The sequence below is a fragment of the Sciurus vulgaris genome (assembly GCF_902686455.1).
Source record: "Sciurus vulgaris genome assembly, chromosome: 2".
In the NCBI taxonomy this organism is placed as follows: Eukaryota; Metazoa; Chordata; class Mammalia; order Rodentia; family Sciuridae; genus Sciurus; species Sciurus vulgaris.
Window position 1 is genome coordinate 129,303,994 of NC_136462.1, and position 15,528 is coordinate 129,319,521.

At 36.3% G+C, this 15,528-nt stretch overlaps 1 protein-coding gene and 1 long non-coding RNA gene across 6 annotated transcripts in view; both read right to left on the minus strand.

Moving 5' to 3' along the window:
• LOC306650377 (uncharacterized protein) overlaps window positions 1–6,657 on the minus strand; it is a 215,498-nt gene extending 208,841 nt beyond the window's left edge. The window contains exons 1-6 of one of the 5 annotated variants that reach the window (XM_079122356.1): window positions 6,371–6,657; window positions 4,800–4,912; window positions 4,358–4,485; window positions 1,531–1,637; window positions 1,252–1,372; window positions 501–617 (exon numbers count right to left, since the gene is read on the minus strand). In XM_079122356.1, the coding sequence (XP_078978482.1) occupies window positions 501–617; window positions 1,252–1,372; window positions 1,531–1,542 (250 nt within the window). In that variant the 5' untranslated portion in view covers window positions 1,543–1,637; window positions 4,358–4,485; window positions 4,800–4,912; window positions 6,371–6,657. Of the gene's footprint in view, window positions 1–500; window positions 618–1,251; window positions 1,373–1,526; window positions 1,638–4,357; window positions 4,486–4,799; window positions 4,913–6,370 lie in introns of all 5 variants that reach the window. The other 4 variants (XM_079122355.1, XM_079122354.1, XM_079122357.1 and 1 more) reach the window with 4 other exon arrangements.
• Window positions 6,658–6,737: 80 nt separating this feature from the next.
• LOC306650446 lies at window positions 6,738–15,528 on the minus strand. The gene is made up of 5 exons (XR_013760929.1): window positions 15,435–15,528; window positions 14,256–14,360; window positions 13,292–13,432; window positions 11,586–11,717; window positions 6,738–6,874 (listed from the first exon to the last, which is right to left on the minus strand). It is a non-coding gene; the product is annotated as an uncharacterized lncRNA (long non-coding RNA).

The following is a 15,528-nucleotide window of genomic DNA, read 5'->3' on the forward strand; positions in this document are numbered from 1 at the left end:
ATCACATTCAGTACAAAATGTTTTATACTTTCTTTTAGCACATTTTATTTGACTCATGGGTTGTATAAAGCATGTTCATTTCCAATATTTGGCAATTTCCAACTTTATTTTTATTTCTAATTTAATTTCTCTGTGGTCATAGGATATATTCTACATGACTTTAGTCCTTTTAAGTTTAAGTACAGTTTTATGGCTTAACATATAATCTATCTTGGAGAATGTTCAGGTATGCTTGAAAATAAATTATAGTCTGCTATAGTTGGGTAGTGTTTCTCTCTGTATATCTATATCTAATATATATCTTATATCTATCTGTATTTATAGATCTCTCTTCCTCTCTCTCTCTCTCTCACCCATCCACATACACACACATGCAAACACACGTACAGTCATGAGTTACCCAGATTTCATTGCTGCCCAGTATGGTATCCTATAGAGTATTACATAATCCCTACAAAAAATTATATAATGTCAGTATTTCAGGGTAAAATATCACTAACCTGAGAATTTCCACTGGCCCCCAAAGACTGGATGGCAGAAACCATTCCCCATAAATTTCTTCATTTCACATCTCATGGTGAAGGAATGAACTTTCACGTAAGGCCCAGTGCTTTGTCCTTGTTGACCTATAGGAATAAAGACATGGAAAGAGGAGAGGTACCGAAGCACACATGTCTATTGGTCTATGAGGCACAATAGGGTTCAGTTATGTACCTGCACATTAAATTAACTCTTCTAGAATGATATTACTCTAACAAGGGTCATTGTGTTAGCTTCTAACTTTTATCAGGGCAAATATTGTCCAATACTTTCTGCAAATAAACGAAATTAAATGTGTAATCAGACTGAATGAATATACGTAGACTCCAAAAAATAGTGAGCTGGTGAATAGCACATCAATATCTTTAATTCCACCACAGAATTATTTTATCTTCCAAGGTGATTCAGTGGATTGGGAAGAAGGAAGTCATAAAAAGCCATGGCAGGGGAATAAAGGAACAACTGTCCAAATATGAATTGTAGCATTTAACCTGTTTGGGTACAGAACCCTGGCAATTTGCAGAGGCAGAACAAGGTTACGTTGTACCCCATTCAATTTAGAGTGGTTACAGCAATGCAGGGAGGACATACACAGATAAAGTATATTCATGTGGTTAGAGTGGTTGTATAGTGTACAGAGAATGGAAAATGCAGATGCCGGGCCCTCTCACTATGAGATATTCCCCATTCTAGTTTCAAACTATAGCTCACCAGGCTGCACGGCTGAGGACTCTATGGGACTTAGAAAATCACACCTCTCACCAGTGTCAAACTTCCTGCTGCCACACCAGGGGGGAAGAATCATCAGGAAGACTGAGAATGTGCTAAAATTCTAGAAAAGAACAAATAGAAACCTCAGAGTATGCATCAGATTATTAACGTCTTCCAATGTCTGAATTAACAGACTGTAAACAGCACCAATCACATTCCTGAATACTTAATAATAAAATTAGCTGAGGAAAGAACTATAAAAAATTAGATGTTACCTAAAGAGTGTGCCATTCTGTTCCAAATCAAACAAAGAAACTGGCAGAAATGACAAAATTAGCTCTTCATTAGTATGACAGTAAGAAATCCATGCAACTCCAATTTTGAGCCTACAAAACAAAGGGTACATAGGAAAGGGGAGAAAGAAAACCTTCCAAATTGAATGTTGATTTTTAAGGAACTGATCATATTATATATAAATATAATTTATTGGAAATCTGTATGACAAGAAAAAAGTCATTTATTCCATGGAACAGGAGAGTATGGAAAGTCTTTTTTCTAAGACTTGCTCAAAGATTTCCCCAAAGTCCACCTTAGCATCCCTCAATAAAACTGGGGTCTTCCTTAAAATGGACAGGAAATCCACTAAAGGAATGTGATTATTAGATAATTAAATTGGCATAACTCCAAGAAGTGGAAATATAATTACACAATCAAAACTATTTAAAACTAGACAAAGGTGCCCAAAACATACAATGGAGAAAAGATAGCCTCTTCAACAAATGGTGCTGGAAAAACTGGAAATCCATATGCAGCAAAATGAAATTTAATCCATGTCTTTCACCCTGCACGAAACTCAACGCACAATGGATCAAGGACCTCCTAATTAGACCAGAGATCCTGCACCTGACAGAAGAAAAAATAGGTCCAAATCTTCATCATGTTGGCTTAGGATCAGACTTCCTTAACATGACTCCCAAAGCACAAGAAATAAAAGCAGGAATCAATAATTGGGATAGATTCAAACTAAAAAGCTTTTTCTCAGCAAACAATCAACAACGTGAAAAGAAAGCCTACAGAGTGGGAGAAAATCTTTGCCACACACACTTCAGATAGGGCACTAATCTCCAGAACCTATAAAGAACTCAAAAAACTTTACATCAAGAATACAAATAACACAGTCAATAAATGGGTCAAGAAAAAGAGCAGACACTTCGCAGAAGAAGATCTATAAGCAATCAACATACATATGAAAGTGTTCAACATCTATAGTAATAAGAGAAATGCAAATCAAAACTACCTTAAGTAAACGTAAATGTATGATTATACAAATGGTATGCCTTTACTCCATGTACAGAGAGACAACATGTATCCCATTTGTTTACAATAATAAATTTAAAAAAAACTAGCCTAAGATTCCATCTCACCCCAATTAAAATGGCGATTATCAAGAATACAAGCAACAATAGGTGTTGGTGAGGATGTGGGGAAAAAGGTACACTCATACATTGCTGGTGGGGTTGCAAATTAGTGCGGCCACTCTGGAAAGCAGTGTGGAGATTCCTTAGAAAACTTGGAATGGAACCACCATTTGACCCAGCTATCCCACTCCTTGGCCTATAACCAAAGAATTTACAACCAGCATACTACAGTGATGCAGCCACATCAATGTTCATAGCTGCTCAATTCACAATAGCTAGACTGTGGAACCAACTTAAATGCCCTTCAATTGATGAATGGATAAAGAAACTGTGGTATATGTACACAATGGAATATTACTCAGCCATAAAGAAGAATAAAATTATGGCATTTGAAGGTAAATGGATGGAGTTGGAGAATATCGTGCTAAGTTAGATAAGCCAATCCCAAAAAGCCAACGGCCGAATAATCTCTCTGATAAGTGGATGATGATACATAATGGGGGGTGGGAGAGAGGCAAGAATGGAGGAAGGATGGATTGTATAGAGGAAAAGAGGGGTGGGGAGAGGGTGGCGGGAAGGAAAAATAACGGAATGAGACAAATATCATTATATGTACATGTATGATCACACAAATGGTGCGACTCTACTTAATGTACAAGCAGAGAAATAACAGTTGTACCCATTTGTGTACAATGAATCAAAATAAATAAATTTAAAAAAATAAAAATAATACTATAAAAAACTATTTAAAGCAGTGCTTACTGGAATCACTCGAATATTTAGGAAACTGTTCTTTAAGGATGACAGAAAAAAATGTTCTGAACTTGGGGGACTGGAATAGCAAGCAAATTGAAACACATTTCAGATACTCCTACCTAAAAACAACAGACAAGACAAAAATATCTTTTTAAAAAATATTTTTAGTTGCAGATGGACACAATACCTTTATTTATTTAGTTGGTTTTATTTGGTGCTGAGAATCAAACCCAGTACCTCACAAGTGTTAGGCAAGTGCCCTACCACTGAACCACAACTCCAGCCAAGACAAAAATATCTTTTGAACTGACCATCCAATTGACTTCAATAGACTGTTCCTAATAGAAAATTGTAACATCTAAGGTAAGTGTATGAATGGTTTAAGGACAGGTACCACCATAATAACTCAATGGGGTCTCACTATTCAGGTATGGGTTTCCCAGAGTCTGATCACTAAAAATAGATGTTGCTAGCCAAATACCCACAAATGTTGCTGTATAATCCACAATGGATATTTATAAGGAACTTTACACTCTATTTACTTGAACAGATGCTCTTATGTTAGCTTTCATATATCCCAGTCCCTTGGGTCCTATTGCCTAAACGACTGATATCCCCCCATGTCTGCCTAGCAGGGTCCCGGTGCTGGACCTCAGCTCACAGAAGTGGTTTGGACACTCATTTTGTTCAGATTCCAACAAGATCCATTTTTGTAAGTCATCATTGATCCAGGCACATTTAATAAAAGGGACACTGATCACTCAGGTTTTTGTCACCCTGGGACACAAAGACCCACACTCTTCAATCATGGAGTCCTTCATCACAGTTAATGACCAGTCCCATGGCTGCCTGGCATAGTCAGGGTATAATATCATTGGAGTACTGTGATTCCCTAAGAGGAATATCAAATATTCTTAGGACAAAATGCTTACCTTGTGAGAATTCCCACTGGATCTTGACGATGGGTTAGCAAAATTATTAATACTTTGCTTCATATCACCTCTCAAAAAGATAGAATGAACTCTTTAATATGAAATCCAGTTTTTGGTAGCATGCCAATCTGTGGCAATGATAAATGTTTAGAAATATGAAAAGCATAAAGCATGCATTTTTATTTGTTAACATGCTTAACACAGGAGTATTATTTATATACCTTAATATAAAATAAATTAATATAGTACTATTGGGTTGTTTCTAATATCATTCAAAAGGGAGAAAGCAAAAAAACCTTGGACATAAGGAGCTGAAAGCTCGAGATGGCTCAGCAGATAATTTATAACTCACACTGAATTATCAGATACTTTACAAAACAAATTACTTACTGAATTACATAAATAAGCAACAAAAGTATATTTATTAAAAATTAGATATTACCTTTGGAATGCAAAGTTTTGTTATGTCCTGGAAATAGAACAGATGAGAATGACAAATTAGCACTTCCTTGGGATGGTGACGAGAAGTCCATGTAATTCCAAAACACTTCCATTCTACAAAGCACAAAAGAAATTAAGGAAGATTTAAAATCTCTCCAATGGATTGATTCCTGAAAACAGTTTGAATAAATTAACTATAGATATTGATTTGAACTTCTGCACAACTAAACCAGTAAAATTATACTCATGCCTTAGAACAGGGTAGAATAGAAAACAACATTTCAAAGATGTCTTAAAGTTGACCCAAAGACTCTTCTGAGCTTTTACCATTGTTAAATAAATTGAAAAATCACTCTTCAAACACACAGACTCACTGAAGGCATATGAGTATTAGCTGTTGGTATTCCAAATAATTCCAAAGTTTAGAAATTTAATAATTTAACATTAAAAATGTTTGATCAAACATCTAATTTAACTCATGTGGAATATTTACAAAACTGCTTACTGAATGGTGGGGAAAAGAGGAAAAAAATGAAACAACATTCTAACCCTTGGGACAATGTTAATAAATTAACTAAAATACACCATAAAATATAATCATGAATACAATTTATTCTTCAATTTTCACATATTTCTTTTAGTTAAGAAATATATAATGAGCAAAGATTAACAATTCATTTCTAATTTTCTGTACATAAACATGTGTGTAACTTATCCTTACTAAGATGACTGTGGTATCTAAGAAAATGATGTGCACCACAGCCAAAAAAATGGAAACAACCTAAGTGCCCATCAACTGGTGAATGGATAAAAAAAATGTGGCACATTATAAAACAATGAATATGATTTGACCTTAAAAAAGAATGAAATACTGTTGACTGTGGAATGGATGGAAGTAGAAATCATATTATCAAGTGAAATAAGCTAGGCACAGAAAGAGAAGTACCATATGTTCCCAATCATATGTGGAATCTTAAAGTAGATCACATAGAAGTTGAGAGTGGAATGGTGGTTACTAGAGGCTTGGCAGAGGAAGAGGAAGGTTTGGGGAATGTTGATCAATAGGGACTAAATTACAGTTAGACAGGACTAAGAAGTTCTGGTGTACACAGCTGGGTGACCACAGATAATAATGTATCGCACATTTCAAAAACTGAGGAGAAAAGAATTTTGAAACTTTTCACCACAAAGAAATGATAAATATTTGAGAAGATAGATATATTTAACCTGATTTAAACCTAATACAGTGTATGCATGTAATGAAATGTTGCACGGTACCCCCAGTAATATGTATGCTTTTTATGTTTTTATATCTCAGTTTAAAAATAAACAAAAATAAAATTGCAATACTTAAAAAAAGAAGAAAATGGCATGAATGCTTCAAGTTTACCAGAGCTACTTTAACATTGTTTTATTAAGTATGACCTTGTGCCCAGCATTTGTTTACTGGGTATATTATGAATGCTGCTGGTCAAGTACTCAAAGGGTTGCGATACCTCCACCCTAAATATAAAAAGAATTCTCTATGATTTATTTGTTCTAACTTAATATAAGGAGGACAGTTTCTAATACCTCATTGCTGTGGGTCCGACTGCCTGAACATCTGAAATCCACCTCCCTACATGTCTGCCTAGCAGGGTCCCCGTGCTGGACCTCAGCTCACAGAAGTGGTTTGGTCACTCATTTTGTTCAGATTCCAACGAGATCCATTTTTGTAAGTCATCATTGGTCCAGGCACATTTAATAAAAGGGACACTGATCACCCAGGTTTTTGTTACCCTGGGACACAAAGACCCACACTCTTCAATCATGGAGTCCTTCATCACAGTTAATGACCAGTCCCCCTGGCTGTCTAGCATAGCCATGGTTCAATGTCATTGGATTATTATGATTCCCTAGAAGGAATATCAGTATTTTCAGGACACAATGCTTATCAAGAGCAAATTATCACATTAAACTGGGAACAGAAGCACTTGAGAATAATTAAGCAGAATTCTTCCCAAACTCTCTTCCATGTTACCTTGCAAGAGGAAGGAATAAACTTTTTCATACAATCCACTGTTGGTCCATGTTGAACTGTAGAAATACAGCAAATATCTTCGTTCTTCAGTAACCTTGGGAGTTTAGTCCAAGGACATGAAGCAGACACCAAAATTTGAGGATGCTCAAGTCCCTTATATAAAATAAAGCAGTGCATATAACCCAAGCCTCCCAAATACACTAAACCATCTCTAGATTATTTATAATACCCAAATAAATATAAATACTTCTTAACTTGTGATTATTTGTACTGTTTAGAGAATAATGACAAGTCTATAGTACTTGTTCAATACCGATTTTTTCCCCAAATATCTGACTGAATCACAGATGTGGGACTCACAGATAAGCAGGGTCAATTGCATATGTAACGATGGTAAGTTTATATATACATTCATTGATTATGGAAAGACTGGATAGTTCACTATATATCTGCACATAGAATATACTAGTACATTATCCTACTAGCATTTTCCCCACATTCATAGAAGAATTTATTTATTCCTGAAATAAAGAGACAGAAACATCAAATGTCTCAGCAGATTATTAATACCTCACACTATTTGGATTCACAGACTTTATAAAAGCAATTGCATTCCTGATTGCTTACAGCATAAAATGACCAATAAAAATATGTCTGCATTTATTCATTTGTTTGTGAGGCTAGAAATCAAACCTAGGGTTTCAGGCACACTAAGATGACACAATTACTGCACTTCAACCCCAGACTGAAAAATGCACTTGTCAAAAATTTTGGCTGGGGGTATAGTTCAGTGCTTAGCATGTGTGATGCCCTCAGTTCAAGTTTCAGCAACACACACACACACACACACACACACACACACACACACACACACATTGCCATGTTATTTTGGAAATTGGTGTTCTGATCCTTCATAGATATAGAAGTTGATAAAAAATGATTAACTCAGTATTTCAATGTTATGGTAGTATTACCAACCTCAGGTTAGGAACCTTGTCACATGGAAAAAATCATTGCCTGAGAGATGTACATTAGGGATAAAGAAAATAGAATTTACTGAGAATGCTAATAATCTCGAAGGAGCCCGACATTTTAATGTCTCAGGTATCACCTTAAAGTCTTTGGGAATAGGGGAATATTTATATGAGAAATAGATTAGGGATGACATGAAGAAAGCAGCATTTCCTAGGAACATGAGTTAAGACAGTCCAGCACTGTTTTAGTCAGTTTTTTCGCTGCTGTGACTAAATTTTCTCATCAGCACAATTATAGAGGAGGAAAGGTTTATTTGAGGGCTCATGAATTCAGAAATCTTAGTTCACAGAAGGCCAGCTCCATTCCTCTGGGCTCAAGGTGAGGCAGAACATCAAGGCAGAAGACAGTGGCAGAGGGAAGCAGCTGGCATCATCAGAAAGCAGAAACTCAAATCTCCAGATATGAATATATACCCCATAGTTGATTCCCACCTCCTCCAGCTGCACGCTACAACTTCAATTATTCCCACCAGGGATTAATTCACTGATTGGGTTAAGATTCTTACAACCCAATCTTTCTCCTCCAAACTTTCCTGCATTGTCTCACATGTGAGCTTTGGGGGACACCTCACATCCAAACCATAACAAGCACTGACCACAGGTGATAATCTCCTGAAAGTCTACTTTTGTCTTGAGTCTAGAACACAGAGTAAAGAATATATCCTGTGAATGAGAAATAAGAATAAAGCAAGATGGAGTCACTGATGGCAATATCCCATCACAGCAGAAATAATTCTAAGAAATTCTAATGTTTCTTTTCTCTTTCAAAGCACAGGGGAAGGCAGGGAAGTTGAAGAACAATACCTTCCCAATTGAATGTTTACTCTTAAGGGATTTCAAGAAACTAACCATAGGTATGTACTTGACAACCTACATGTCAAGAAAATTACATTCACTATTTAGAACAGAGGAATATAGAAGGTCAATTATTTTCTAAGACGTTGTTGTCAAAGTCTCCCCAAAAATCTCCTTCAGGATCACTCATTAAAACTAAAATCTCCATTTAAATATGAAAATGGCTGAAGAAATGAATATCAGTCCACCATTTTATAGTTTAAAATTCTTCATGCAATGAATTCAGCAAAATAGCAGGCAATAAAATCAACACGCATACATCTAAAGCATTTTTATACGCAAGCAATGAAACAGTTAAAAGGGAAATGAGGAAAACAACTCCACTTGCAATAGCTTAAAAAAAAAAACTACTTGGGAAAACTACAAAACATTGAAGAAAGAAATTGAGGAAGACCTTAGAAGCTGGAAAGATCTCCCATGTTCTTGGATAGGAAGAATTAATATTGTCAAAATGGCCATACTACCTAAAGTGCTATACAGATTCAATGCAATTCCAATTAAAATCCCAATGACGTACCTTTACAGAAATAAAGCAAGCAATCATGAAATTCATCTGGAAGAATAAGAAACCCAGAATAGCTAAAGCAATCCTTAGCGGGAAAAATGAAGCAGGGGATATTGCAATACCAGAACTTCAACTATACTACAAAGCAATAGTAACAAAAACGGCATGGTATTGGCACCAAAATAGAGAGGTAGATCAATGGTACAGAATAGAGGACATGGACACAAACCCAAATAAATACAATTTTCTCATACTAGACAAAGTTGCCAAAAATATGCAATGGAGAAAAGATAGCTTCTTCAACAAATGGTGCTGGGAAAACTGGAAATCCATATGCAACAGAATGAAACTAAACCCCTATCTCTCACCCAGAACAAAAATCAACTCACAATGGATCAAGGACCTTGAAATCAGACCATAGACCCTGCATCTTATAGAAGAAAAAGTAGGTCCAAATCTTCAACTCGTTGGCTTAGGACCAGACTTCCTCAACAGGACTCCCATAGCACAAGAAATAAAAGCAAGAATCAATAACTGGGATAGATTCAAACTAAATAGCTTTCTCTCAGCAAAGGAAACTATCAGCAATGTGAAGAGAGAGCCTACAGAGTGGGAGAATATCTTTGCCACTCATACTTTAGATAGAGCACTAATTTTCAGAATCTATAAAGAACTCAAAAAACTCTACACCAAGAATACAAATAACACAGTCAACAAATGGGCTAAGGATATGAACAGATGCTTCACAGAAGAAGATCTACAAGCAATCAACAAACATATGAAAAAATGTTCACCATCTTTAGTAATATGAGAAATGCAAATCAAAACTACACTAAGATTCCATCTCACCCCAATTAAAATGGCGATTATCAAGAACACAAGCAACAATAGGTGTTGGAGAGGATGTGGGGAAACAGGTACACTCATACATTGCTGGTGGGGTTGCAAATTAGTGCAGCCACTCTGGAAAGCAGTGTGGAGATCCCTTAGAAAACATGGAATGGACCCACCACTTGACCCAGCTATCCCACTTCTTGGCCTATACCCAAAGGACTTAAAATCAGCACACTACAGAGATACAGCCACATCAATGTTCATAGCTGCTCAATTCACAATAGCCAGACTGTGAAACCAACCTAGATGTCCTTCAATTGATGAATGGATAAAGAAACTGTGATATATATACACACAATGGAATATTACTCAGCTATAAAGAATAATAAAATTATGGCATTTGCAGGCAAATGGATGAAATTGGAGAATATCATGCTAAGCGAGATAATCCAATCTCAAAAATCCAAAAGAGGAATGATCTCACTGATAAGCGGATGATAACACATAATGGGGGATGGGAGGGGGGAAAGAATGGAGGAAGGATGGACTGTATAGAGGGAAAAGAGGGGTGGGAGGGGTTGGGGGGAAGGAAGAAATAACAGAATGAATCTAACCTCATTACCCTATGTGAATGTATGATTACGCAAATGGTATGCTATTACTCCATGTACAAACAGAAACAACATATATCTCATTTGTTTACAATAAAAATAAATTAAAAAAAATTCTTCATGCAAGATTTGCATTCTCCCTCAACCATGTAGAATACTGGGCCCCAAACACAGGGAAAACAAAACATGACACTTGTGACCATATGCGTGATCGAACTAAAACATGCCATTAACTCTTTCAAAACAACAAACATTGCATGTTCCATAACACTTTTTAAATTTAAGTGATAAAGGCCAAATAAAAACTCATCACTTCTTTCAAGGCCATTTACTAGGACCTTAGTAGAATATTCCCACTGAGAAGAATGCCTCATCAAACAATATAGTATAAATGGCTCAAGTATAGGCAAACTGTTTCCCACAGTGTTCCCTACTCAGGTGCTGATCTCCAAGCCAGTATATAGATGCTGTCAGTCAAACAACAAAGGGGTAGCTATTATATTCCACAATTGGATATCTATAAACAAATATCCAATTCATTTTAACTAAGCTATACAATTAGGAAGCTTTCAATTCCCCTCAGCCCTGGGGAACCTACTACCTGAACATCTGAAGTTCCCCCATATGTCTGCCTAGTAGGGTCCCCAATCTGGACCACTCAGCTCACAGAAGTGGTTTGGTCACTCATTTTGTTCAGATTCCAACGAGATCCATTTTGTAAGTCATCATTGGTCCAGGTACATTAATGAAAGGAACCCTGAGCCTGAGGTATGTGGTAGACATTGTCCACTCAGATTCATTCACCCTGGGACACACTGACCCACATTCTTTAATCATGCAGACCAACCCCATGGCTGCCTAGCACAGCCAGGGGCCAGTGCTATTGGAGCTTTGTGGTTTCATCAGTATGTTCAGACAAAATGCTTACTTTGTGAGAAATCCCACTGGCTCTTGAGGATAAGAGGCTAAATGATTTCCAAGACTTTCCTTCATGTGGCAACACAAATGAAGGAATAAATTCATCCAGATGAATTGCATGCAGGTCTTGGTCTGCACTGACCTGCAGGAAGAGAATATTCATATAGGAATATGAAAAGTATACCATTCATTTTTTTCACATTTGCATGGAATAGGAGGTTTCACTATTAACTTCTACATAAATTATACTCATTTACAATCAAAGTAGAAAAAAAGCACAAAATCGTAAAAATAGTGATGTCTTAGCTCAGCTTCATAATGCTTGATGCTATTTCTATTAACTTACTATTTACAAAATTAAATTTTTGATAATTTAAAAAATAATACTAAAACTACACAAGAATTTACTAAAAATATGTTGTAACCTTAGGAGTATATTGTTTTCATCATTCCCAGATAAAGGAGCGGGTACAAGTGACAGATTCAGCACCTAACTGGTACAGTGGTGGGATTCCAAGGATTCTATCATGCCTAACTGACGATAGTAAGGGGAATTAGGGAAGCTGAGAAAAAAAATTGCTAATGGATTACTGAATTACATTGAATTTAAAGAATTCACATAAGACATTCATTGGACCATCTGTATGACAAACACAATTAAGCTTCCATCTTGGGTCACAATTATATAAAATAATATTTTATAATATGTTAGTCTCAAAATTTCCCCAGCATATCCACTTCAAATTATTTATTATAATGAGAATATCTCTTTCAACACAGTGGAAGATATTGAGGACAGGTATTTGTGACCAATAAGTTCATGTAAAATGAATTTTAAACATACCCCTTTCACATCTAAAATGTTTGATGGAGCATATATTTGAAGGCAGTACTAATGTATAAAATCATTTCCTTTTTGATAGGAAAAAGTGAAAAGACACTTGTCCAAGCCTAGTGCCTAAATCTGCAAAAAAATTAAAATCCACTACTTGACTCCACATACAGTACCCTTTCTTAAATTTCAGTGTAAATGTTTTACTTAATAGAAAATAAAAAGTAAAATATCTTTAATATCCTTGAATATTAAACATCTCATTACATACAAAAGACAAACCATCAGCCAGAAGACTTAGGTAGCTCAGACAAATGTCAGAAGACCCAAGGGTAGGCACACTAATTTCCTGTTTGCCTCACCAGTCAAGTCCTGTTTCTCTCAACTCTATTATTAGGTATATAGATGGCACCAGTCAAGCTCTTAAAAAAAAAAAAAAAAACCAAAAAAAAAAACCTGTCATTCTACAATTCTACAATTGGGTGTTTATAGACTTCTGTACAATTAATTTGCTTTGAATAGCTAATGACCACTTAAACTCCCTCCACAGGTCTGCCTAGCAGGGTCCCCATGCTGGACCTCAGATCACAGAAGTGGTTTGGTCACTCATTTTGTTCAGATTCCAACGAGATCCATTTTTGTAAGTCATCATTGGTCCAGGCACATTTAATAAGAGGGACTCAGAGCCTGAGGTATGTATCAGGTACTGCTCACCCAGGTTTTTGTCACCCTGAGACACTCTGAACCACACTCTTCAATTATGCAGACCAGCATTTGAGTCAGTGATAAGCCCCACAGTCACCGAACATAGCCAGGGTCCAGTGTCATTAGAATATTGTGTTTCCCTAAGAAGAATGTCTATATTTTCAGGACAAAACACTTACCATAAAAGAATTTCCATTGGCCAATAAGAAAGAGAGGCTGAATTATTCCCAGTACTTTTGCTTTATGTGTTGACACAGGGAAGGAAAAAATTTGTTCATTTGAAACCTAGTTTTTGCTCCATGTTGTCATGGGGAAAGAATCTGGGAATATAAGAAGCAGATATGTTCAGTTTTTACAACTGCACAATAGCAGTTATCACTATTAACCTGTATGAAATACACTAATTTATAATCTTTGTAGAATGTTTCAGATGTTATACAAAGTAGAAAAAAAAAGCATAAAGGAGACTGAAGGCTCAGATAAATTTTCAGATTATTAATGTTCAATACTGTTATTAACCAACTGAATTAGTCAGGGCTCTCTAGAGGAACAGAATCAATAGGAAGTATGATTACAAAAAGGGGATTAGATTGGCTTACACGACCAGAAGCTAGCTAGTCCACAATGGCCGTCTGCAGCTGGAGAGCTGGAAGAACCAGCTGCTGTGCAGTCCAAGGCATGGAAGCCCCAGAAAAAGAAAGATCCACAGTGCGACCCTACTCTGAGACCAAGGCTTCTGGAAACTACCTGGAGAATCACTGGCGGAGTCTATTTTGGAAGAGTGAAGAGGCAAGAGTTTGATATCCTCAAACAATTAGGAAGCAGTAATCAAGAACCCATTCAAGAAGAGCTGAGCTTACATCTGTATCTGCTTCCTTGTTCTTCCAACTTTTATTCTATCCTATTGGGTGGTACTGCCCATGCTTAGGGAGGTCTCCACTTCAGTTCACTATCCCACATTCCAATCATTCCTAGACACGCCCTCATTGACACAGCCAGAGGCCTCTTAATCATCTGTATCTCTTAATCCAATCAAGTTGATAATTATTAATCAATACACCAACACTTTATAAACCTATTTAATTCTACTTAAAAATAATAAAAATAACCCTCAGAAATAAATTCACTAAAATTGGACGTTACCTCAGGAGTATGTTATGTTGATCCTTCACAGGGAGCTAACACAGGTCACAAAGTCAGTACTGCACTGGTTTTGCAATGAGATTCCAGGGAATTCCAGTACTTAATCTAGAAAGTACAGGGGAAATAAGGGAAGTTGTGAAACAAAACTGTGCTAATGAATTTAGTTATAAGCAATTATAACAATTCACATAATGCACTGGACCACCTGTGTGACAAAACATCACATCTTTGATCATGAATATAAAAATAATATTTTATGAAGTATCCATTTTGAAGTTTCCCCAGCACATCTACTTCAAATAAGTTATTATAATTAGGATATCTCTTTCAATGAAATAGAAAATATTGACAGGATACAGGAAAGTATCCTATCTGACAGGATACAGGAAAGTATCCTATTTGAAAACACAGTTATTTAAAGTACATTCATAGCTAAAAATGTTTAAGTAGCCTGTAGTTGATGTCAGCATTAAAACATGTCTGAAATTAGTTTCTATGCTTATAGAAAAAATAAAAGAAATAAATAAAAAAGAACAATCCAATTGTAGTGATTGAGTTGGCAGCAAATTAAAATATACTGTTAAGATTCTACAGAGTATAGTATCTATTCTTCCACTACCATGTTATACCACTGAGCTACAACCCCAGCCCCATCATCTGTTGTTTTTAAGTGTCTGTTCACTATAGTGTATGGATGCTATAAGCCAAACACTCAAAGAGTTTCGAGTTTTACCCCACCAGCAAATTTTAATAGACAACTGTCTAATCCATTTCTTTCAACAGATGCAGCCAGGATAGCTTTCAAATACTTTAGTCCCTGTGGGACTTACTGCCTGAATACCTGAAATCCCCCCACATGTCTGCCTAACAGGGTGCTGGACCTCAGCTCACAGAAGTGGTTTGTTCACTCATTTTGTTCAGATTCCAATGAGATCCAGTTTTGTAAGTCATCATTGGTCCAGGCACATTTAATAAGAGGGACCCTGAGCCTGAGGGATGTGGCAGATAATGAGTACTCACCTTTCTGTCTCCCTGGGTCACATGGACCTACACTCATGGAGCCCTGCATCATAATTAATGATCAGTCCTATAGCTGCCTAGCATAGCCAGGGGTCAGTGTCATTGGATTGATGTGATTCCCTAGGGAAAATGTCATTATTTTCAGAATAATATGCTTACCACCAGTGAATTCTCATATCAACCTATGGTAATATGTGGAAGATGAATTAGCAGAATTATTCTCAGAACTCTCCTTCATGTTACTTCTCAAGAG